This window comes from Misgurnus anguillicaudatus, chromosome 22 (assembly GCF_027580225.2).
Source record: "Misgurnus anguillicaudatus chromosome 22, ASM2758022v2, whole genome shotgun sequence".
Classification (NCBI taxonomy): Eukaryota; Metazoa; Chordata; class Actinopteri; order Cypriniformes; family Cobitidae; genus Misgurnus; species Misgurnus anguillicaudatus.
This window is the reverse complement of record NC_073358.2, coordinates 46850603-46874991: the sequence shown is the minus strand read 5'-3', so window position 1 is coordinate 46874991 and position 24389 is coordinate 46850603. Positions and strand designations below refer to the sequence as shown.

General features: G+C 37.0%; 2 protein-coding genes across 2 annotated transcripts; one reads left to right on the top strand and one right to left on the bottom strand.

The window, feature by feature from the left end:
• Positions 1-435: 435 nt before the first annotated feature.
• Positions 436-22938, bottom strand: top3b (DNA topoisomerase III beta). Its single transcript, XM_073861093.1, has 17 exons — positions 22676-22938; positions 12753-12884; positions 12506-12612; positions 11711-11785; positions 11396-11592; positions 9527-9683; positions 9250-9363; positions 9044-9134; positions 8330-8484; positions 7598-7703; positions 7078-7224; positions 6799-6972; positions 4917-5045; positions 4129-4278; positions 3543-3643; positions 1439-1640; positions 436-1020 (listed from the first exon to the last, which is right to left on the bottom strand). Exons 1-17 carry the CDS (start codon positions 22743-22745, stop codon positions 542-544), a joined length of 2586 nt encoding a protein of 861 aa, XP_073717194.1. The 5' UTR covers positions 22746-22938; the 3' UTR covers positions 436-541.
• On the top strand, positions 13487-17976 carry LOC129439704 (interleukin-25). The gene is made up of 3 exons (XM_055198455.2): positions 13487-13705; positions 16554-16729; positions 17063-17976. The coding sequence occupies exons 1-3, from the start codon at positions 13601-13603 to the stop codon at positions 17280-17282; spliced, it is 501 nt and encodes a 166-aa protein (XP_055054430.1). The 5' UTR covers positions 13487-13600; the 3' UTR covers positions 17283-17976.
• Positions 22939-24389: the final 1451 nt, after the last annotated feature.

The following is a 24389-nucleotide window of genomic DNA, read 5'->3' as shown; positions in this document are numbered from 1 at the left end:
TCTCATATTCAATTAGATAAGACTTGGCTGAATGAAATAACTGCCCGATTGCGTAGCAAATATGGCGGCCGAGTGCGGAGACTTCCATAAATAGTCTTTGGTCAGACTTAGATGAGGACAATCCATTTAGTTGCCGGATCGATTTGCCCGTGTAGGCGGCGTTATATGTAATTTGGCCACTGATTATTGTAATTATTTTATTTATATACTTAAAAATAATACTTTAAAGACATAATGCGAAATAATTACATTCTTAGTGCATGTTTAATGTCCTTTAGTTTTTGCAGAGTCATATGTATATGTATATGAACATAGGTCATTTTTACTGATTTGTAGTATGAACAACCCCATGGTAAAAATATTTTTCAAACAACACATTGAATATATGCTAAATCCACTATAAGCCATACAAATAACACAGATGAGAGCACAGCACCGATTCTGATACACAAACTTTATTGCCATTATTTTCCATTCGCACCTTTGTTCTGTTAACTTGGCTTTGAGTTTTACTTCACAGCAAATGCTCTACAAATACATTCTATACAAAATACGCTGCTAACGCTGCCATTTTATCCTTGGGTTTCTTAGCATTCCCTCTCCCAGCCGGTCTCCTTCCTCGTCCCTTCCCCCTCCCTCTCCGGGCCCCTCCGGCCCGGTGCATAGGATGCCGCATGGTCGCATGTTTCAGCTCCACGAGGTCTTGAAACACAGAATCGCAAAACACACAGCCGGTGTGCTGCGTTTCACCATCAGGCAATGGTGAGCGTGCCTTATTGAAGTCTACGATAACCAGAGAGGCTTCGCAGGACTCGCAGCTGTCCTGGGACACCTGCACTTTATGGGCGTGTTCAAAGAAATGCACCACCACGTTGCATTTGTTGCAGGCCATGCGCCACTTTGGGCCAGAGGTGGGATCGAAGACGAGGACGCCCGTCTCGCATTCGACACACTGACCGATGCCAAGAGAGTTTAGGGAGTGTTGGCAGGACGGGTGGGTGCACTCATTACAGCCCATTCCTGAGGATGGAGATGAAATAGGTGTCATTAACAAAATGACAATATATAGAAAATATAATACAATAGCAACTTAATACAAGGTAAATTAAATATGAATGAACTAACATGAACAATCAGCACTTGCATTAATACAAAGATTATAAATGCTGAAAAACTATATTGCTAGTTTATGTTATCTAATGCATTTACGAATGTTACCCATGCAATATGCGCCATAATAGTGGTTTGTTGAAACTGTCATTATTTTTATTATTAAAATAAGATCCCCTTTTAGCACTTAAACATGGAAAAAGTCAGATTTTCATGATATGTCCCCTTTAACACTTTTAAAATTGTTTAAAAGAAGATTCAAGATATCAAGTGGCACAAAAAAAAAAATGAATAATGCATGAACGTGTTGATTTCAGATCCGTCTTACCTTTCTTCATGTCTCTAAAGGGGGGGTTGCCGAAGCAGTACGGACACACGGGGTAACTTTTGCCTCGAGATCCTGAGGTCCAGAGCACCAGCTCAAACTCATCCAGAGGACATTTCAGCTCTTTGTATAGTTTAATAGCTCCGTTCTGGGGTAAACTGTAGGTCTCGTCACAATGCGAGCAATGCAGGCGACTGGGTTTAGCCTGGGGAGACAAAGAAAAGACACAAGAGTGGTTAAAAATATTTGCATTTGTTACTATAGAAAAGTCAACTATTACATTGTGATTTTAAGCTGTACATTAATAATTTGAAACTTGAAATGTTTATGTGCTCAATTGAAATTACTTAAAAAGAAAACATTCAAAAATTAATTATTAATATATTTAAGTTTTGCTTAAATTGCACGTATACTCAGTGCATTAATATTTAATATAAAGTTATATAAGCAAAGATTAAAATTTAGCAAAGAGTTCATTTAGTACATCTATCTTCATCTCACTCCAGTATGAGTAACTTTGGTCCAGACATGATTTATAGGTTCATTAAATCAACAGCCAATAATTAAATATGAAGGATGCGCATTTAATGTGAAGTGACATTTATGACTAATCTGTGAGAGATCATTCTGGATTTAAAATATTCACATTTATTTAAAAAACTTCAATGTTGAAGGTCACTTTAAGATAAACAGGGATGGACAAAGAGAGAGAGAGACTTGATCAGACAGAAAGTGGCCATGTGTATGTTATTAAGGAACGAATGATGTGTCTATACAGATGACCTCACGATCAGTTTGTGTATTGTGTGACTCAACAAAAGCCCCCAAGTCAAATTAGCCTATGTTAGTCAGTGCGCATAATCAACATCCTCGTGACCTCAACCTGACATCACAGCTTTAAAAGAGGAATTTCTAATGTACAAATAGTACAAAGTACAATAGTCATCAGCAACCAATGGTTAATGGTTCACGTAATAGCTTGCAATGGGAAGGTCACAGGTTAAAAGCTCCTGTTTCTAAGACAATCAGAAATGAAAACTAACAGACCAATTTAATGAAAGGTCAGCAGTAGAGATCAATGGTTTAGGGTTAGGGATCAATGCTGAACTTAAAGGTTAGCTAATATGGCAATTTTTCAAGATGTGATTTTAGTCTCAGGTGTGCCCAGAATGTGCCTGTGTAGTTTCAGGTCCAAATACCTGTTTCCACATCTTGGTTAACTTCAAATTTAAGGACCTTTCAAGGACCTTCCAGGTCCAATACCCTCAAATTCAAGAACTACGGTAACTGTGGGGACATATTTCAAGTGAGCGCAAGGTTACATTGTGTTACCTTTAAAGATACATTGTTACAGTTCCCTTTTCGAGGGAATTCGCGCTGCGTCACTGCGGTGACACTTTGGGGACGCCTCCAGTGGTAAGTGCGTCTGAATGTGTACATCAAATTCAACCAATGGTGAGGCTTAACGACAAAGACAGGGTGTAGTAAGTATATCGCTATCTGAAATATTGCCAAAGACTGCGTTACAGGGAGGCATGAAGTATGGCAAGGGAGACGCAGCGTCTTGTTTCCCTTCTCAGGGAACTACAGTTACATACGTAACCCGAAACGTTTTCATGTGTCAAACAAAACTATGCAAAAACGCATTTTGGTATGAATCAACATTCGCATACAAAAGAAATATAAGCATTTAAAGTGAACAGTTTAGCACGTGTGCTTAAAATGCCTAGAAATTTAATGATATTATCCTACACTACACAGGGAATAATATGGATTTTTTTTCCTAGAAAACTTCTCGCATAAAATAGATTCAAGCTGATGTATGTATATTTTCAAAAACTTCCCAGGGCCTTGAATATTTTCCCCCAGATTCACAAACTTTCAAGGATTTCAAGGACCCGTGGGAATCTTGCATTTTTGGGTGTGCAAGAAATAGTGCTATTTTTGTGTGCATGTCTCCTAAAATGAAAAAACTGCTTCGTTCTCCACTTACTCTTATCTAAAACATACACTGTATTAAATAAAACAATCACCCTACAAAATACTATGATAGTTTGTTTAGAGATCAAATATTTAGAAAGACAGTTTGATACGAGTTCTCACAGACCTGAATGTATTTCATGAAGCGATGGCATTTGCCACAACGAGAAAGTGGCTTCCCCGTAGCAGCGATCGGAGAGAACGACACCTCCATTAGTTCATCCATACCTGTTAAAAATAATGATTTACAGCATATATGGCCTCAAAGCAAATCTGAAACAACAGCTTTGTCATAAGAAACTTGTCCTCATGTTGTGCCTGGTTCAAACAAAGTTAATAATACACTGTATTAAAAAAAAAAGGTAAAATAATGGTCCCAAGCTGTCACTGTGGTAGTACTCATTAAAAAGATCCTTATATGTACAATTTAGGTACAGATGTGTGTACATCTGGTAATAATATGTACCTTTCAGCTACTAATATGCCCCCTTTGGTACCAATTTGTATTAATATGATCTCTTTAGATGCAAAGGTGTACTTTTTGAAAGAGTACCGCCCCAGTGACAGCTAAGGACCACGTTTTGGCCATTTTTTCTGACAGTGTGGTTATTAGTAATACTTATTTTATAATTTATAGCTTAGCACAAGACTTGAATATACTTTGATGGCGTGAGTTTCTAAATATGAACATTGACCAAATGTTTAGGCATTACCAGCGATCGAGTCCACAAAGTAGTGAAACTTCCTCTTGAATATGTCCAGTGTGTGCTGTAAGACCTGTTGAAAGTTCGCTTTCCCTAAAGAGATCAGATTCAGCTGCTTTTCCACAGCGCTCCGGATAGTTGGCAAAACTAAATCTGCATCTACAGATGAACAAATGAAAACATGCAAAATAGCTATTTAGCCAAGGTCTAGATATTTACAAGACACTGTAGTTCTAATACTATGAATGGGGAAAAGTGCAACCATCAGTATGACCGCTGTCCAGAAAAAAAGCCAATCATCATTGAAGTTTTCAATTGGGGTTAACTACTGGAGTAACCCGTGGGTTCAATGGTGATGCTTTAAAGGTGCAATGTGGGACTTTTAGCAGCATCTTTAGCGGTAAGACTGTGAATTGCAACCAACGGTTCAGCATAGTAAAGCTACGGTAGCCGCCACTGGACAAACATGACATCGTGAGACAACGTAGTGATGAAACCTGCTCTGTTTGTCCATTTAGGGCTACATGAAGGCAACATCCCTGTAATTGTAAATAAAAACAGCTCATTATAAGGTAATAAAACAACACAGTTCATTATGTAAGGTCTTTATACACCACTGATAATATAGTTATGCATATTATATTGCATTTCTGTCAAGAAATACTTTTAAAAGTCCCACATTGCACCTTGTGTGGTTGAAACCTACAACTTTTCACAAATACCACAACCGACGATACACACAGGCACCAATTAACTTAAGTGCATTATTTACTGTTGTTGGCATATCCATCTCTTACCAATTTTATAGTAACCATGAACCAGAACAATTCCCAGGTTGGTGGGTTTGAGTTTACGGCCACTTTCAACAGTCACATAGTTCCTCTGGCAGATGTTGTTAATGTGGACAGGGATGCTGGCGTCCGTACCTGAAAACAGAGCAGTTTTACACAACTGCATATATTATAAGTTCATGACTAAAGGGGTCATTATATAAAACCTACATTACTTTGATTTTTTTAACAAATGTGGTCAATATATTAACTCTTTCGCCGCCATTGACGAGATATCTCGTCAATCAAGAGATAACGCTCGCCAATGACGAGTATTTCCGTCTTTCCGCAACTTTTTAAACCTGGAAGTATTGCCCTATGGCAAGCAGCTGCATGTCTGTTTTAAGGATCGCTCTGAATGGGATCTCTATGAAAAGTCTGTCACAAAAATGGAATTATCTTTGCTTTTGCTCAAAATGTGGTGTTTTTGCAGAAACCTACCCATATTCAAAAGCTGATTACAAAAGAACTACTGAAGGTAGGATGAAACGTTTTTTTTTTTTTGAAAGCAGAGGTTTCTTTCATTTGATATATTGTATGTCTATATATTTAAAGAACAACATTTTCTGGAAGGCGTTAAACTTTTGTGAAAATCATGAAAAACGCTGGCGCTGGCTGGCAACTTTTTTTTTTTAAACGCTGACGGCAAAAGAGTTAAAGGGACACTCCACTTTTTTTGAAAATATGCTCATTTTCCAGCTCTCAGTTAAACATTTGATTTTTACCGTTTTGGAATCCATTAAGCCGATCTCTGGGTCTGGCGGTACGACTTTTAGCATAGCTTAGCATAATCCATTGAATCCGATTAGACCATTAGCATCATGCTCAAAAATATCCAAAGAGTTTCGATATTGTTCCTATTTAAAACTTGACTCTCCTGTAGTTACATTGTGTACTTAGATCGCCTGAAAATTAAAAGTTGCGATTCGCTAGGCTGATATGTCTAGGAACTATACCATCATTCTGGCGTAATAAGGACTTTTGCAGTTGTAACATGGCTGCTGCAGGCGTAGTGATATTACGCACTGCCCGAAAATAGTCCCCTTGGTTACTTTCAATAGCAGGGGACTATTTTCGGGCACTGCGTAATATCATTGTGCCTGCTGCAGCCATGTTACGGCAGCAAAGTCCTTGATGACTACGCCAGAATGAGAGTATAGTTCCTAGCCATATCGGCCTAGAAAATCGCAACTTTTAATTTTCCTTCGGTCTTAGTACACGATGTTACTACAGGAGAGTCAAGTTTTAAATAGGAAAAATATCGAAACTCTTTGGTTATTTTTTAGCACGATGCTAATGGTCTAATCAGATTCAATGAATTATGCTAAGCTATGCTAATAGTGATACCGCCAGACCCAGAGATCAGCTAAATGGATTCCAAAGCGGTAAAAATCCCTTTAAGAATATTTTAACTTTTGAAAAGCAAATGTTTTATTACATTCGTTATAAACCTGGAAAAGTATTATTCTATTGCAACATACAGTAAATTTATGACGTCATTAGGATGGCGGTTTTCCAGACAGGGTTTAGATTTATTCAGGACGAATCTTAGTTATATTAGAACATTTGAGTAGTTTTTACAAACATACCATACAAAAAACTGATGTTGAGACAAATCCTGAGACAAAAGAATGGCATTGATATATGTTAAGATATGTCAGTGCAAGACACCAGTTCTTAAACTTTTCGGCGTGCCGGTACTATCTCACCCCCCCAGTTTGAGAGCCACTAGACTAGGATAAGCACCCCATAGTGTACATAACATCAAATCAAATTGAAGGTATCATATTTGGCCAATATAAATCTTCAAGTTTTAAAGATGAAGAAACAACTAGCAGGTCTTTCTCACCAATGCCGTGTTTCTCCATCAATGTGATAAGCTCGGCCTCAGTGAGGTAGTCTGGTGGATTGGTCTGTTTCTCCAGCAGTTTGATCTCATCCACTGTGAATACATCTCCTCTCTCACACACCGGTAAAGCTTCTTCCTGTGGAATACCCTGCCAGGGCATCACCTCAGTGTATCCTGAGACAGAGAACAAGAAAATGACAAAATAAATGACTCTTGTGAAATTTTAATACTTATGCAGTCTGACACAACCAAACCATTGACTTTGGTGAAAGTACATACCGGCAGAAATAAGGGTCTTCCCGGTGCATGTGAAGGTCTCTGTGGCGATGCTAAAAGATATAGTGGTCTGGAGATATTTACAGTCGGGGCTGACTGTCGCTATGAAGTGCCGTGTGATGTAATCGTACAGACGCCAACCATCACTGCCTACAAAACAAATCAGACACCCTCAGAAATGATACAGACCAACTTACTGACTTATCTGTTCCACAAACTTCGTAAACTTAGAACATATATAAAAAACATATATATTTAAATAAATAATTGTTTTCTAATAAAATAAATAATTATATTTTCTCTACAAAAGTAATTTAAAACATTCAAGCACGCATCTTCAAATTAAAAGATTTTTAAGATCGAGAAACCATTTCAGAACGAGAAACATTTCAGTGAAGTGTTTCAATAATTCTGAATGGTAGTATATGATATATAGAATGCAATCTATACTACCCATACCAGCCAATACGTGCCACATATAAATTTTACGTGAAGAACAAATAATTAATGGTGACACACGTACCCAGCTCACTCTCTGAAGCTGCTCTCATGGGTGTGATCGGTGGGTGATCTCCAGCATCTGCTCCTTTCCTCGGCCTGTTAATGCCTTCTGAGAGCAAAGCTCTAACCTACACACACAAACATGCATAAGCTTTCTTAAAGGGCCCGTATTATGCAAAATTGGACATAAATGTGTGTTAGCAGTGTGTGAACATAACAACCCTACAATAAAAAAAATCCACTTTTTTAATCCCCATTAAACCAAAGCCGTGTCATTAGACATGCTGTTTTGACTCTCTTGTCAATATGATGTCACACTAACAAAGCTCCACCCACAGCCATCGACTGATTGGTTAACTTTACCCAAAAGCTTTTCTTAATGTGTTTGTCAGCATGTTGTAGCACTAATGCAACTAAATATACTATTGTCCCAGACTGTATTCACAGGAATCAGATCTATTTTTAACAAAAGCTGTAGCCCATTTGCATTTAAAGGTACACACATGAAAACGACTTTTTGGCTCCTGCCCAAATAAAGGCATTTTGGACATGCTATAACAAATAATCTATGAGCAGAAACTTCATAGACACATTTTGGGCACACCTAAGACTTATATTACATCTTGTGAAAATGGGCATAATATGTGCCCTTTAAACATGACTTGATTAAAAAGCACAAGAGCTCTTACAGACACAAACAATGTATTGGTAGTTATTGAGATATTGCCGGTTAAAGAAAGGAGGTCCTTCTCACCGTTTCACCCCAGAATGAGCTGTTGGCCTGTTGTTTGAGTGTCCCTTTGAGGTCAAAGTTTTCAGGGTAGTGTGTGGTCTCTGTACGAGGGTAGCTGATGTAACCCTGCGTGTAAAGACGCTCCGCTATCTGCATTGTATGCTGGGGACCGATTCCTGATAAACACAAACATACAAACCTGTTTATTAACACATTAAATCAAATTATTCATCTGCATATTTAAGCTTCACACAGCAGGAAGATACCCATAACTGTTATCTTCGGTCATAACTGATGTTGTTCACTTCAAAATGGAGCAATTTCCCCAAAATAATGATATCATTTCTGTTTTTGGTTAACTCTTTCCCCACCAGCATTTTTTTTTTTTAAGTTGCCAGTCAGTGCCAGCATTTTATATGATTTTCATGAAAGTTTAATGCCTTCCAATAAATGCTCTTCTTTAAAAGAAAACAGCACAGTTTTTCAATATTTTCCTATGTTCTTGCCTCAACTTGGATGAATTAATGCATACCCATCTTTTTTCAATGCGTGCCCATGTGAAGCTAACTTCCAGGTTGGCCTACAAAAATATGTCTCTACTGGTATGAGTTGTTTGTATGTCTATATTGATGTTTCTGAATTAACTAAGCTGTATTTACCAAGCTTTTAAGTTGTACTTTCATTTAATTCTCTATTCATTCACTCCAAAAATATGTGATTTTATAAGCTGCAAACCTAAAGCAGAGCTGGCGACTCTTAACATCTCCACTGTGTTTAATGCAAGAGGTCTCTGCTTGGCTTTTTCCTTCTTAGTCACAGAGTCAACCTGCGAAAGAGACACACAACAAAACTTATGTAGGTACACAATTAAATACTGTAACGCATTCAAAGTCACATTAACCGCAATTTAAAAACAATCTGAACTGGGACACAAGACACACCTTAGCCTCCTTAGCAGTTCTTGCCATATTGACAAACATCTGACCAATATCACGATCAAAAACTCGCACGCGGTCCCAGTCCAATGTGAGTGGGCTGTCCTTCCCTTTAAAAACCTGTGTGCACAAAATATCAAGAAATACAGAAAATCTGCAGCGATTTTTCTTAAATAATGTAGAATAATAAAGACCTCACTTTTGTAAGCATGCTATCCCTAAATGTAAAATAATTGTAATGTAATGAAAAACTGTGTTTAACTGGTGGTACTGGATTACTGACCTTTGCCTGGACAACCCAGTACAACTCCGGTGTAAAGGACTGGATCTTATCATGACGTTCCACACAAAAGCCCAGTGTGGGAGTCTGACAGGGGCCAAAGGAAATCAAAGAAGAGTCCAAATTCCCATATTTACCCTGGAAGTATTTGGTCTGGAAACTAAAATTCAGAGACAATGATTATGTTCGACCAATGACCCATCAGACAAACATTTGAATCATTTGATATAATAACGCCAAACTGCAATGTATTTGTAAGGGGTTAAAGCTACAGTCTGCAACTTTTGCCTCTCTATCGCCATCTCTGCTTGAATAATAAAACTGCAGGTTATGTTACGTACTTAAAGCAACACTATGTAGTTTTCATGTAAAAATGACTTACAGCTCCCCCATGTGGTTGAAAAGCGCAACAGTGCCTGGTATCAGACACTCCTCTGCAGGCAGGGGAAGGGGCGGTGCTGTGTTTCCTACCCTCCACCGCCACTTTCAGAGTGTGCTTGTAGCAGCTAGGAGGCTGCTCAGGTTGCAGCAACATTACAAATTGTCCAGTTAAAAGTTGTTCTATCACTGAAATAATTTTAGAGACATTATTTAAAGGTAAAAAAACTACATAGTGTTGCTTTAAGACAATTCCCATGAAATCTGACGTGATGGATAAGCTTACTGTTGTGATATGGAAATTGTTTATGTACTTGAACAAAAACAGTTTTTTGTTCATTATTAACACAAAAAGTTAAGGATTACACCTTTAGCTAAAGAAAGATGTAGGGGTGCACCGAAATTTCGGTCGCCGAAAATTGCATTATCGGTTTCGGGCCAAAATAAAAAATCCAGCCGAAAATGTCAACCGAAAATGAATGTCAACTGCGCCCCTCCCATCTGTGCGCTAGCGCTTGGCTTTACCTCACGTGATCAGTCGTCACCCACCCCTCCCCTTTGTGCTCAAGCAGGTTTCACTCACGGTCGAGCTGTTTGCACGCGTCTGCAAAGATTAAGCATGTCTTGATGTGTAAACTTTAGAGAAAGTTGCGCAAATGTGTCTCATACTGTAATCTATTAACATACATTTGGCTAATAAAGCAACGAAACACAACTAAACGTTTTTATGTGGAGCGACTGTTGCGCTGTTTGAGATTCACCCTCATTCTCTGTGTGTGCGCGCGCGTATAAGGGCCCTTAATAGTGCACATATGAGAGAGACGCGTTAAAACAAAAACAAGCAAACATAAAATCTCCCTGTTATTGACAGGGCACATATAAACAAAATTATCTCCACAGTATTCTTTTTCTAATAAAAACATTTGTTTATGTCTTAAGTGTATGTATAGATTACAGTCAGATTGTGTCATTAATGATAATCAAACCACCCATGACAAAGAAACAAATAGCTCTAAAAATAATAAGATATTTAATTTATTGTGTTATGATTCATTTAATTTGATTTCTGTACCTAATGCTAATTTCAGACCTTATTAATGTACAACTTTGTTCTTTTTTATAAATGTTTGCAATTTATTTATTGTTTATTAGATTTTTCCCACACGCTTTTTGCTGATCGGAAAAATAATCTGATCTGGGCCTCAAAAACTGTTATGTTATCCGAACTGTGAGTTTTTTGATCCGTCACACACCCCTAGTTAGTACACAGTGATAGCCATAAATGCAATTGTACTAATAATTGGCATAATAATTTCTTTCGGTGTTTCGGGTTTTTCGGCCTTGGTTTGCTTTTTTCGGTTTTCGGTTTCGGCCAAGAATTTTCATTTCGGTGCATCCATGAAAGATGTGTTGCATCAGTAATATACGAGTAATAAAAAATGCTTAATTCAAGTCAAAACGAAACCTGTGGTAAACAAATGACCACTTTCATACCGCGTAAAAGCGCAACCAATTCGGAGGTCCAGTTCTTGCCGAGCATCTACAGACAAAGCTTCGTTCTTGTTGGGTTCCCCGAGCCGGTTCATAGCATTGCAGATATCAGTGTCTGTGATGGAGCTGAACTTGGCCCGGTAAACCGTACGGTCATTACCGTACGGCTTATTCATCACTGGCTGAATGGCATCCAAGACCTGGATAAGACAACAGAGTACAACAGAGAAAAAAATACTTTGAAAAGATGGACCAAAATTACCACTGCTGGCTTTGTCCTTAACACATTTGTGTAAATACCCTGAGGTTTAGACTCACCTCAAAACAAATGTTTTCCCCTTCTTTATCACAATCCAACCATAGGACGACATAATCACAACCTTTAGCTTCAACCTGTCAACAACAACAATTGTTATTATATATTAGGAGCTTAATTTTTCACAGGGTTATAAAGAGGATTTTGGTCCACTTTGGCATTGAAAGGGTCTTAAACTTTTCAGCTCACACTAAAGCCAAAAGTATAGCTCAGTTTTTATGCATAAGCGAAGGTCCACACACAGTATTGTACGTGCACCGCCAGATTTTTGTAACCATGCATACTTTTTTAACCTAGGTCGCGCATATGCGTGCAAAAGAATGAATTGCATTTATCGCAATGCACATGCGTCATACGTCTGTGTACACCAGTGATGCGCGGGTTGATCTAAAAATTTTTTTAATGATTTTCGGATCGGTTGGGCCGTTTGAAATAAAGATGCCAATTAACTATTTTAAACAATTACTACTTTTAAAAAATCTGGGCCAGGAGGCGGGCCGGGTAAAATTTTTTTGCGGTCCGAGTTGCGGGCGGGTTCGTTGAAAACGTCGGTAGGGTACAGGTTGTTTATAAATTGACCTGCGCATCACTGGTGTACATGTATGCAAGGCCGTGCATTCAATCGCGTGCGTACGTTCGCATACATGTAAAAAAACTATATTCCGGCTTTAATAAAGTATGTAAAAAAATTGCTGTTTCAAAGCATCCAAAGTTATAGAGAAAAAGATCTAAATTATCCATAGAAAAACAGAAACAACCAATAGCAGAAAAAAAATGAAAAGTAAACCTAGAGTCACCTGAAGAAATTTGACCATGTTTAGTTTGGGGTTTGCTTCCTTCTTTTCAGTCGGTGCTTTACTGAACAGTTCGGCTGGATCAACTTTATCCCAGTTGTTATATTTTCCTGTTTAACATTGAGGTTGTGAATACAAAGAAACAATTTGACTGAATTGAAAAGGATTTCATAAATTGAATCGATATTTTTATTGGCTGAGCTGAGAAGACCCAAACGTCAGCTCTGTGTGGAAGACGAGAGACACTTGCCAATGAAGTCCAGACTCATGACGTGTCCGCACACCGATGTCATTTTGAACCTCATGTTTTGGCCCATAAAGTTTGCTGTGTATTCGTGGACCGAACATGCTCCATTTAGGCCTTTTCGACTCGAACAGCTACCTGTCAGTCAAAGACAAGCAAATATAATATTAGAGCGCACTTTGCCAGGAAATCTCTTGAACAGACAACTACAAACTTCTCATTGATGGTCTGTTTGATGTATCATAACATCCATTAGGCCCTATCTTAATACAAAGGGAACCTTTCTAGCAAGGTTAAATAATAAAAAATAAAAAAAGACACAAACGTAGTGAATCGTGAGTTATCCAGGGATGGTGGGGTAATGTTTTGCCTGCTCATGACTCACTCCATCTGCGGTACGCCTCCAGGAGCTCGGTACAGGAGAACGTAACGGTACAGCTGATCTGTCTTTTATAAATCTGATAAAACTAAAGACTCGTCAGAGATATGAAGGATGCAATACTACTCAAGTACTTAAGATTAACATGAGATTAGCAGAAAGAGCATGTGCTATGTGACCTTTAACCTTCTGCACGTCAAGAATCATTCATGTCTGCAGCGCAACCGTTGCAGGAGGGGTTATGCAATCAATTTGAATTGAAGTTACTTCATATGAATTTTAACAATCCTAATTATGCAATCTTGAATATGAAGCTAATTATGAAGTCCATCTTTTCCATTCGTTCTTTCTCTCCATTAAGTGCTAGTCTAAAACATGAATGACGCTCATAGTTACCGTGAGCTAATGGTACACCATTTTCAAGGCTGAACTCCATTGAGATGAGGGTACATAAATATAAGCCTGAGAAGAGAGGATGGACACATTTGGACCAGCAGCTTTACCCACTCCAGACAAGCCAAACCTCCAGCCTGCACCGGTCGCCACTGCATCTCCACGATACATCATGCAACAGCTACAGGTGAGTCCCAAACACTGAGCATGCCTCGCTAAGACTTATTCACATTAGAAACGTAGTACCAGACAGTGGAAAATAGACAAATTTTCGTTGTTGTAGTCGAGTCCAACTCAAGTCTGAGTCAAGACCAAGACCAGAGATCAAACGTCGAGTCAAAGTCAAGATAAAGTTGGATGTGTACTCAAATTCGACACTTTATCTCTGGTCTTGGTCTTGACTCAGATTTGAATTGGACTATAACTATTCGACTATAGCACTGAAAATTTTGTTTTAAATATTATAAGTAAATATTAAGTGAATATCACATACTCGAGTGCTGGGCGATATATCGGATGGGATTGTCATGCGCATCTCAGCCGGTCCCGCGATTAGTAGTAAATTGCCATCACCTGCTGTAGATGGAGCGGCATTTACTACACAAAGCTGTAATTCACTGACAATGGTGGCAATTTCACATTCGTTATTGCGGATCGCCTGTGATAATAAACGCGATATTGCCTAGCTATTCAGTGAAGTAAATGGCGCGTCATTTAAAAGCAGGTGATGGCGATTTACAACCCATAATCACAGAACCGGCTTTGCTGATGAGATGCGCATGACAATCCCCTCCGATATATCGTCCAGCCCTAACTCAAACTCAACAGATGATAATATCACTTGCATGTTTGTGTGTACATTAACATTTATGCACTTGGCAGATGCTTTTATTCAAAGCGACTTAAAGCACCGTAAAAATGCAGCACTTTTGTTAAATCAACATATATTTTTATGTTACTTTAACTTACAATTTCAACTTGTTTTTATAAGTCATGTCAACTTTTTTAAGTCATAACTTAAAATAGTAGGTTAAATTGACTTGCACAACCAAGTTGTTTTAACATGCTGCAATTTTTTGCAAAGTGAGTGCATTACATTATGTACATTGTGCTACTAACGTAAATGCTCTACCAGGAGCACATTACATTTGTATACATAAATATCTGCATTTTAAAACCTTGTCTCTAGATGTTGGCATTTGTTATTAAAAAAGCATGTTTCTATAGTTCAATTAATAGCGCAAAAGTTTGGTCCCAGGTAACATACATACTTTGGATAAAAGCATTTACCAATTACATACAAGTCAATGTACAATATGAGTTTTTGATGGTAGATATTAATGCTGATACCTGAAGAGCAGTGAAGCAGATGGCTGAGATATTGCTGATGATACATACACTTAATAATAAACATGCAATTAAACTATAACAAATGGACCACCAAACTTGCTGAATAAATAAGCTTTCCACCAATATATGGTTTATTAGGATTTGACAATATTTGGCCAAGCAAAAAAAATTTAAATATTGAGAAAATCGCCAAGATGTCAAAGCAACGCTAAGCAACACATACTGCTAATGATAAATAAATTTGTATATATTTACAGTAGGAAACTTAGTAGTACTTAGTATCCTAAAGATTTTTGGCATTTGGCAATACATTTTAATATTTTTTACTCGTACAATGTAATTTTGTCTATATACCCGTGCAGCTTATGACTTTTTTGTGGTCCAGGGTCAAAAATGAGACATGCTCAAAATTGCTAAATTTCAAAAAAACATTTTTTCCACAATATTTATTTAAATTATTAAAAACAAATATATCGGCGCAATTTATGATTTCAATCCGTGTTATTTGCTATACACGGTTTCAGCAGTAACAATATAAACAAGCAGCTGTCGCGGTCCGCACGTAACTTCCGGTAAACTCCGCTAATAATAAATAACAACAAAGTACTTTAAACGTAGTTTATTTATATAACAAGCAAAAAAAACCCATAGATTACCAAGAAAACCAAAACATTTGTTATTTTCGACGAGGCATTTGTTCAAGAGATCAGTTTAGCAACTAGTCAGACCATTAAAAAAACGAAACCGGAAGTAAGGTTCGGATCCAGACGTGTATCACGTGCGTCCGATGAAACCGTCTATAGTGGATCTATTTTTTCAGATACCTCACAACCGCGTATATACTTCGGCCCTATATTTGACTTTTACAAAATGCCAAATAAAACACGACAGAAACTGTATTTCGCTACACTACTTGTTTTTAATCATCAACGAACACCACAAACCACTCGGTGAGTAGCACAGTTTTGAAAATGAACGTTAAGTGTTTTTTTAACTACATGTTTGTGCATGGCCCTTGACTTCCATTCTGAAGCAGTCAAGAGACGCTTCTAAACGAGTCAAAAAGTCAAGACACGACCCATTGTCAAAATTTCAGTGTCCATCACTTTACTTCATCCAAAACAAACCAGAAATGAGACTCAAAGTGTTAAATACCGGAATTATCCTTTAATACACAACACATATTTAAAAAAGTAATTACTTTATGAATATATCTTTCTCAAAAATTAAACAGAATAAACACAATAAAGTGTCTAAAAAATACCTGAAAATAAAAATGTGATCAAAATATACTGATATACAAAATATAAAATCAATTCCTTACAGATCCTTAAGAATAGCATCCTTCACTTCCTTAAATTTGGAATTGCGGTTTTGAAAATGTATGTTTTACCTGGCAGTTCATACTGCTTATCAAAGTTTTGCAGCATTTCTTTAAATGCTTTCACTGTATTGAATGGCTTTGTATCGCATTACACCGTCAGTTAAGGAGCACCATCAGATACGGTCTCATTTATACAGCTGCTGCAGCTCCCCTTGTGTTTTTTAGAGAGATGTGCAATCATTGTGGTGATCTGAAATCTTCGCGATGAGGTCAAACAATTGCGATGAGATGATTATTTAATCATTGTGACAGCCCTGTTGTTAAGCCAAATTTGTTAAATAATTCTCATTCTCTTCTTCAGATTCTTGGACTTTTAAGTGTTTTTCTGCTGGCGTGGGATCCCAGCCAATGCAGTTCAATCCCAACTCAGTGTGTGGAGCACACCTACTGCTCATCCACACTGAAAGAATATCACACACAACTGATCAACCTACCCAGCAGAATCAATGAGAGAAGTGTTTCTGCATGGAGCTATGTGTGAGTTAAACTAATGCTTAGAAGACTTTCCAATCCCAGATTTATCACTATCTTTATATGCTTTTTAACCATTTGTGACTGTGAAAACCCAGCCATTATTTTGTTATAATGTAAAGAACATTCTGTGAAATACAATCTCGAAATCTTCGATATTAAATGAGTAAGTTCATGACAAAGATTGACATCAAACCCTGATGCTCCCAATCTTATAATTAGATTAGGAGAGATTAGCCTGGATTTCACATACAGGGTCACATTTATTAGATTTAAAAAGTTTTTGTAGTTGCAAAATCTACTTAAAGTCATAAACTGATTGTGTTTTTTCTACATCAGAGAGAATATTGACCTGGATCGTGTGCCACAGATTATCTATGAAGCCAAATGCCTTAACAATCACTTCTGTAAGGGCATCGAAGACTCTTCAAGTCTGGAGAGCATCCCCATCGCAATCAGAATGCCATTTCTCCGGAAAAACCCAAGATGCCCGACTTACGCACTGGAATTTGAGGATGTCAACATAGCCTGTATATGTGCAACATCCCGACAGAACTAGAGCCAAGCCTAAGATCTACTAGATTCATAATTAATTATCAGTATTACATGTCATGTTTGTGTTAAAGTTCATGTCTACCACAAAGAAGTCAACAAAAAAACTATCTAAAAACATATAATCACAACGCAGATACTACAGGAACAAATATGGATGTCTTAAGTTGCCCAATGCTTGTCTCTGTGAAATAATAAACAGGATTTGTAAAAAAAAAAGTTGCCATTTTTCTTTGCATCAATGCATCGGCCACCAATATTTATCTGCTGATTTTTGACTGAAAAAAACCCAATGGTATACTGGCTATTAGTGATGCACCGATGTATCGGCCACCGATATTTATTGGCCGATTTTTTATGAATTTGAAACCATCGGCATATCGGCAATAGCACGAGAAAGGCCAATACCGATTGTTTATTAATTAACTGCATAAAGAAATCCATTATATGTAAAAAACAAGTTAATGTTGTTAATAAAATAAATGCTGAATAGCAAAAAAGACCTTTGAAGGTTGTCATGCTGTCTTATTATATTTGTTTTAGCTTAATTTGTGCCTCTCTTATTATGTTGGTCAGTTGAATGTTAATTAGATCCAATCCATGTTCAGCAAAAATAATTTGATGCAGAAATAAACTAGCAAATAGACCAACTATATAGTATTGTATACAAGTGTTTAATATCGGCATCGGTATCGGCCAGAAGTTTTTTGTTTAAATCGGTATCGGCCCAAAAAAATCCTATCGGTGCATCCCTACTGGATATAGTATAAAAAGAGACATAAAATGTCAGAAAATGTTGGTTTGTTGAAAGCTGTTATGCAGGGTTATCCAAACTGAGGGAATTGCAGGGGGGTCGTAAGTTTATTAAAAAATTATAAATCATAAAATGATTTTATGATTATAAAACATAAATAAATAATTTTAGAATAAAAAAAAAAAAATATATATATATATATATATATATATATGTGTATGCATGTATTTTTTATTAATTATTTTATTTGTTTAATCTGCATGTCATGTGACCATTACAAAACACTACAAATGGACAGATACATTTTTTGTACCAATAAAAAAATTCCAGATGGAGGTCCAATAAAAGTAAAATACTACTGATGAAAAACTTTTTTTGATGAAAAAAGTTATGTTTTAAAGTTTAAGTTTTTGAAGTTAAACATGCAAATGTGATATTGGATTATTGAAATATTTACTTAATATTTACATTTGATCAAAAAAGTTAATCAAAGTTCTCCTACGACAAGAACAGGTATTGATTTTAAAGGTGCAGATTTTATAAGGATCTTTTGACAGAAATGCAATATAAAATACATAACTAAATTTTCTGTGGTGTATAAAGACCTTTTACTATGAACTGTTATGTTTTTATTACCTTAGAAGAGACGTTTTTATCTACATACACAGAGGGTCCCCTTACATGGAAGTCGCCATTTTGTGCCGCCATGTTTCTACAGAAGCCCTTAATGGAAAAACGTTTTTTTTACTAAGTTGTCTCCGAAGATGACATGTTTGTCTGGTGGCGGTTACCGTAGCTTCTCTATGCGCAGGGTTTCCCGCAGCATATTACAGTTAAGGTGGCCCGCCTAAGCTTGGAAACCCTACCGCCTTAACTAGGTCGGCCAAAAAAATTCAAAAGGCCGTCAAGTGCATCTCGGAGAATAGCGCATACGCGCATCACACCGCGAGCGAGAACGTGCGCCACACGGCCGAAATGAGAAAGAAGTGGTCAGGACGTCACTGTCTGGAGGATAACTAGCCAGTTGATAAAACATCTCGGAGAATAGCACAGATGCGCTTCACACCGCGAGCGTGCACGCGCACCACACGGCCGAAATTAGAAAGACGTGGTCCAGACCGTCACTGTCTGGAGGATAACTAGCCAGTTGGTAAGACATCTCGGAGAATAGCGCAGACGCACTTCACACCACGAGCGTGCACGCGCACCACACGGCCGAAATGAGATAAGACGTGGTCCGTCATGTCTGGAGAATAGCCAGTTGATAAAATGCGGGTCCGCAAGAACTGTAAGTGGACTTATGTTTTGGGGTTATTTAAGCCAGCCTGTTATTGTATTAGTCTATAGTTCTTGCAAAAAAAGTAAGTTAGCTGGTGATTTTGTTGTTTGAGCAACCTGCTAGCAACCTGTTTCACATGCCTGTTGATTAGATATAATTGTTGAGCGCTCTTGCTCACGTTATTTATGTGCATTATTTACATGCTACAGTAGTTACACTCCTTTAAGATAATGTAATTAATAGTGGGAAATAATCAGTTTTCACAATCTTTGCACTATCTATCATCGTTCGGCAGACGTTCTACAACATCTGCTTCAGTTTGTGTTTATTAACCCTTTAGTTTTACTTCATCACACAGCTATTCCCATTAGAGGTAAAAACATTAAATTCATTAATAATCTAGTATGTGTTCATTTTTGTCATACTTTCTTCAAAATTAAGTTTTATTTGAGTGTTTTAAAAATAAATATTTTATTTATTTATTTTATTAAAATATTTTAATTTTCATCATGACGCATACGCCCCGCCCCTTTGATTGCCACGCCACCACCTTAACTTCTTCCACCCTGAAGCTATTTTGGGGATTTTCGCCTGGATTTGGCCTACCAAATTTCAAAAGCTTCCCATACCCACATGCAGAGGTTTACATACAAATGTTTGGTATCATTTTACAGGAAACCCTTTGAAATTACATAAAACACTGTTGAAAGTGCTAAACATGGTTGTATGTGATGTCAGTCCTCTAATAAACACAAAAATAAATAGGCGCTTTTTGATGTTTTTTTTTTAAAGTTTTTATTTAAAAGTGTATAACTCTGGCCCTGAGTGCCTCAGCTCCCTGCAGACAGTTTTGTTTGATTCCAGCAATTGCCAGCTTACAGAAGAAAAAAGATTTTTTTCTCTATCATAATCTATGCAAAAGTTATTTTACTCCAACTGATGGGAGGAATAATACCCTTTTTGTATACAATTTCTGCCTAAAAACATTTGAAGTGCTCCCATAACCACATACAGTGGAATAAATGCAATTGCTTTATATCATTTTAAAGAAAACCCTTTGAAGTTACATAAAAAGCTGCTGTTTGTGACAAATAGTGTTATTTATGTTGTTTTTCATATGATGAAACACCAAATTTTCTTTTTATATGTTGTAAATACTGCCTCTGATAGTGTATAACTCTGGTTCTGGGTGCTCTAGCAGACTGCAGACAGTTCTGGTTGTTACCAGCAGCAGACAGTAAACACCCAAAAAAAGAATGATCTCTTTAGCATGTCGCATTCAAAAGTTATTTTCATTTTACTGAAGTGTCCGAAAATACATTTTTCATATAAATATTAATTTTTTGTTTTGGACATATAATAAATAGCAAGGGATTATTCATGCACACAACCAAAGAAAATGCTGTGAATGGACTCATTTTTTAGAGTAGGACCTAAGAGAAAAGATGGTGTATCATTTGTGGCTATATGTGCTATCTGAGGCAGTCCACACTCAATTTTCCCATATGTTTACAAAAGACGATTTTTTACCTTATTATTCATTCAACTATTGTTGGATATGTGTTGATAATAGAACAAAAATAACGCTGTAGCCTTATTCCTGAGAGTGAGAGCTTTCATTTGATATAAGACTTGCCCATGTTTGTCATATTTGAAAAATATGAAATATGTGAATATTAAATCATATAAAAAATTATGGGGGGGGTGATAGTGTAAATTAAGTGTAAATAACTTTCTTACAGTAAAAGATTTCTCAAAGTGATGCATATCTGGAGAAAGTAGAGAGTCTAAGCTTTCAAACAGTATCTCATATGTGTTACTGGGGTCCATGATGGACCATTAAAGATTAAAAGAATATTTTATTTGAGTCAAAATACGAAATTTTGTACCCGGGACTGGGTCCTCAGGGTTTAAGAGGTTAACTAACAATTTTCTGCGGGAAACCCTGATGCGTATTGGAAAACAGTGGACTGAAACGTTGGTTGAAATTCGTAACCTCACCACTAGATGCCACTAAAATTTACACACTGCACCTTTAAGACAACTTTTATGAAAGGTTTTGATCCACTTCAAATGCTGACCATTATATTAGGTCAATACACCCTAATATTTGTTTTGTCCAATTACTTGACTAGTGTTGTTTCCTCCTACAGTTTTACAGTAAACAATTAAATGTAGACGGGTGATTCTCACGAAACCATTGAAACACCACGGCACTAATGATTTTAGCTTTAAAATGTGTAATATAGTAACATTAAAAAGCATCAGAATTAACACAATACTGTGTTCTACCTTGCACAATGTGTGATTTCAACATAAGAATTTATAATTGTAAATTTTATCTCATTTTCTGCTCAAATTCTCATTACCGCAATGTGTCCGGCTGTGTTTGAACATGCGTTATGTTGTAATTTAATCAAATTAACACAAAATATTAAGAAAAAAAATAAATGGATGTTTTGCTAGACTACTTTAGATGACAGAAAAAATATTTACTGAATATTCATGTATAATAATAATGAAGAAAAATTAGGAAAATGATGTGTCCATGCCTGATGTTCTCATCCTCCGCAACACTTTTTGAGAACAGTTTAAGCACACATACAGAATTTTAATAAAGTTTGATTTTGAGTGACCAAGCACATGGACCAGTTACTTCAAGATGGCTACCAGGTAAGATCATTTTTTTACAGTTAATTTGAAATATTGTCTTGTCAGAATGCTTACACGACATTTTGATTATCATTACCGCAACAGATGCTTATTAAATGTTAATTTAATTAATAGAAGCATAATACTTTGATTTTAAATGCATGTGCAGAATCTCCAAATTATGTTCTTTCAGGTTTGTCATGTCATTTTGAAAATATGTCATTGTTGATGTTTTCTGACTGTTGCGGTAATGAGATTTTTTAGGACTAATTTTTTAAATTATGTTACAAAAAGTGTTCAATGATAAGTAAAAGTTTTTAAATTAATGTTCCCATTTACTCCAGACTTTGTTTTTCAATGTCTGGTGGGAAAAAAATCACCCAGACATCAAGGTACACGAGGCAACCTGTCTGACTGCTTACGTTTAAATAGGATAGGATACGAAAGTTAATATTAATAGTCAGGTCCATAAATTCAACAATTCATAACAATATAAGTGAAATACAGTATGAATGCAGCACTGCAAGTTAATCTTGTACAACCAGTAAACTAAAAGCATCATATGGTGGTAATACCTGGTACTTCACTACATCTCTGATGAGCTATAGCTATTGTTACTGAAAGTTATTTTAAAGAATATCCTGACAGCACCATAGTAAAAAACAAACAATTCAGGAAGACTTTAACTTTTTAAAGCATTATGTTATAAACTCACCTTTAGAGAGAATTTTGGCGATGGACTGGGCGAGAGAGGGTTTCTCTGCCACCATTAACACAGTCCTCATATCTGGCGCTTACCAACCAAACTTGCTCATAAATGAAAACACGTCGATTTAGAAATCTCACATGAAATAAAAAAATAAATAAATTATCTGACTTATCACAGAAGCAATAGATATGAATACGCGCCGGTGTACATAGAGCCACCACACACTCAAACAGGTTAACTTCCGGTGCGTTTATATTCTGTCAAAATAAAAGTCCCTGCTGTACTACGATGTATTTGCGCTCACAAGCGTATTTATTTGTTTTCGGGAAGTTACAACAGATAAAAACTGTTTTTTTTTTTGGACTAGGAGGCTGAAATCCAAATGGTTAGAAGCTTAAATCTTAAATCTAACTTTAAGCCTAAACCCAATTCAGCAATCTGACTGGTTAGATTAGAAATTTGATAAAATAAATCACATGCCCTCTATAATACCAGGTGTAAACAAACATGTTCCAAAAAACATGTTTAAAAACCTGCCCATCACACCATCACATACAATAAGTAGTGATGAGGCGACCAATCGCAAGCCACCACTAGATGGCGACGTCCCATCAAAGGATTCTCTCGACTCCTCAAACAGATTGCTGCAGCATCTGACTTCAAATGACTGATTGCAACTGTTCATAAATCTTTGCCAATTAAAAAATAAATCCAGTATTGGACCTAGTTCAATATGTTCAGCCAATTGGTTTAGTCAAGCATCCGATGAATTGCTTTTTTTTATAAATGTCATCAATATGAGTGAGAAAGGGGAAGAATACAGAAAAACGTGAAAGAAGCATCAGTAGGTTTTATTGGTGAAGTCAGCGTGTTATGTGTGCATGTGTTTGTGACCCCACAGATGGCAGGAGGAGGGTGGAGCTGAGTTTGTCTCCTTCAGCAGAGTGATCAATTAAACCCATCCAACCCCACAATGCCTGTCTCCCCATGTATTGACTCATCTGGACTGTCACAGCACATGGATATAGACACACAGGCGTTTATATGCACACAAATGACGTGACGGCACAAATAATCTGATGAAATGATCCTGTTTGATGTTGGTCTGTTGCACATATATGATTAATGACAGGAAGCTTTCATGTGTGTGTGTAACACTGACTGTGTAAAATGAGTCATAAATTGGTTGGTTTTCATCATTTTCTCTTCCCCTCTTCTCTTACATTTCTCTCTTATTCTGCATACAGGCTACACAAATGCTACCCAGTGCAAAGAAGTGAAATAAGGCAAAAGCTGTGTTTAAGATCATAAAAACATGCACCACCTTGAAGGAGAGCAGCCGACAAAAAGAAACAAGTGAATAATTACAGGGCGAAGGATGGATGAAATTACAGACATGGATGAACAAACATGCTTATTTTCCTCTCACAGTCTCTCTCCTCTTTTCTTCTCCCACTGATTCGTTTTCTCTCCTTAAATTTAAAGGGGTTTTGATGGATCCCAGTTGTACAATATAAATATCGGCACAATACTGTGTATCTGTGATGAAAGTTTGAGTTTGAGAGACACATAAACAGATAGCAGGGAAATGACTGGCAGGATGGGGGAAATGAACCGCTTACCCATTAGAATGGCTTCCAGTAAACATGGGTGACTCATGTAACCAGCGAGCTGAAGCTGTTTCACACTATGAAGGTTAAAATCTGGAACTGAAAACCGT

Excerpts from the sequence above, each read along its gene's own strand:
- LOC129439704 (XM_055198455.2), top strand. The coding sequence starts at position 13,601 with ATGGACACATTTGGACCAGCAGCTTTACCCACTCCAGACAAGCCAAAC. Across the intron at positions 13,706-16,553 it reads ACATCATGCAACAGCTACAG|ATTCTTGGACTTTTAAGTGT; the intron begins GTGAGTCCCAAA and ends TCTCTTCTTCAG. Across the intron at positions 16,730-17,062 it reads GTTTCTGCATGGAGCTATGT|AGAGAATATTGACCTGGATC; the intron begins GTGAGTTAAACT and ends TTTCTACATCAG.
- top3b (XM_073861093.1), bottom strand. The coding sequence starts at position 22,745 with ATGAGGACTGTGTTAATGGTGGCAGAGAAACCCTCTCTCGCCCAGTCC. Across the intron at positions 9,684-11,395 it reads ATTGGTTGCGCTTTTACGCG|TTTCCAGACCAAATACTTCC; the intron begins GTATGAAAGTGG and ends TCTGAATTTTAG. Across the intron at positions 4,279-4,916 it reads TCATGGTTACTATAAAATTG|ATGCAGATTTAGTTTTGCCA; the intron begins GTAAGAGATGGA and ends GTTCATCTGTAG.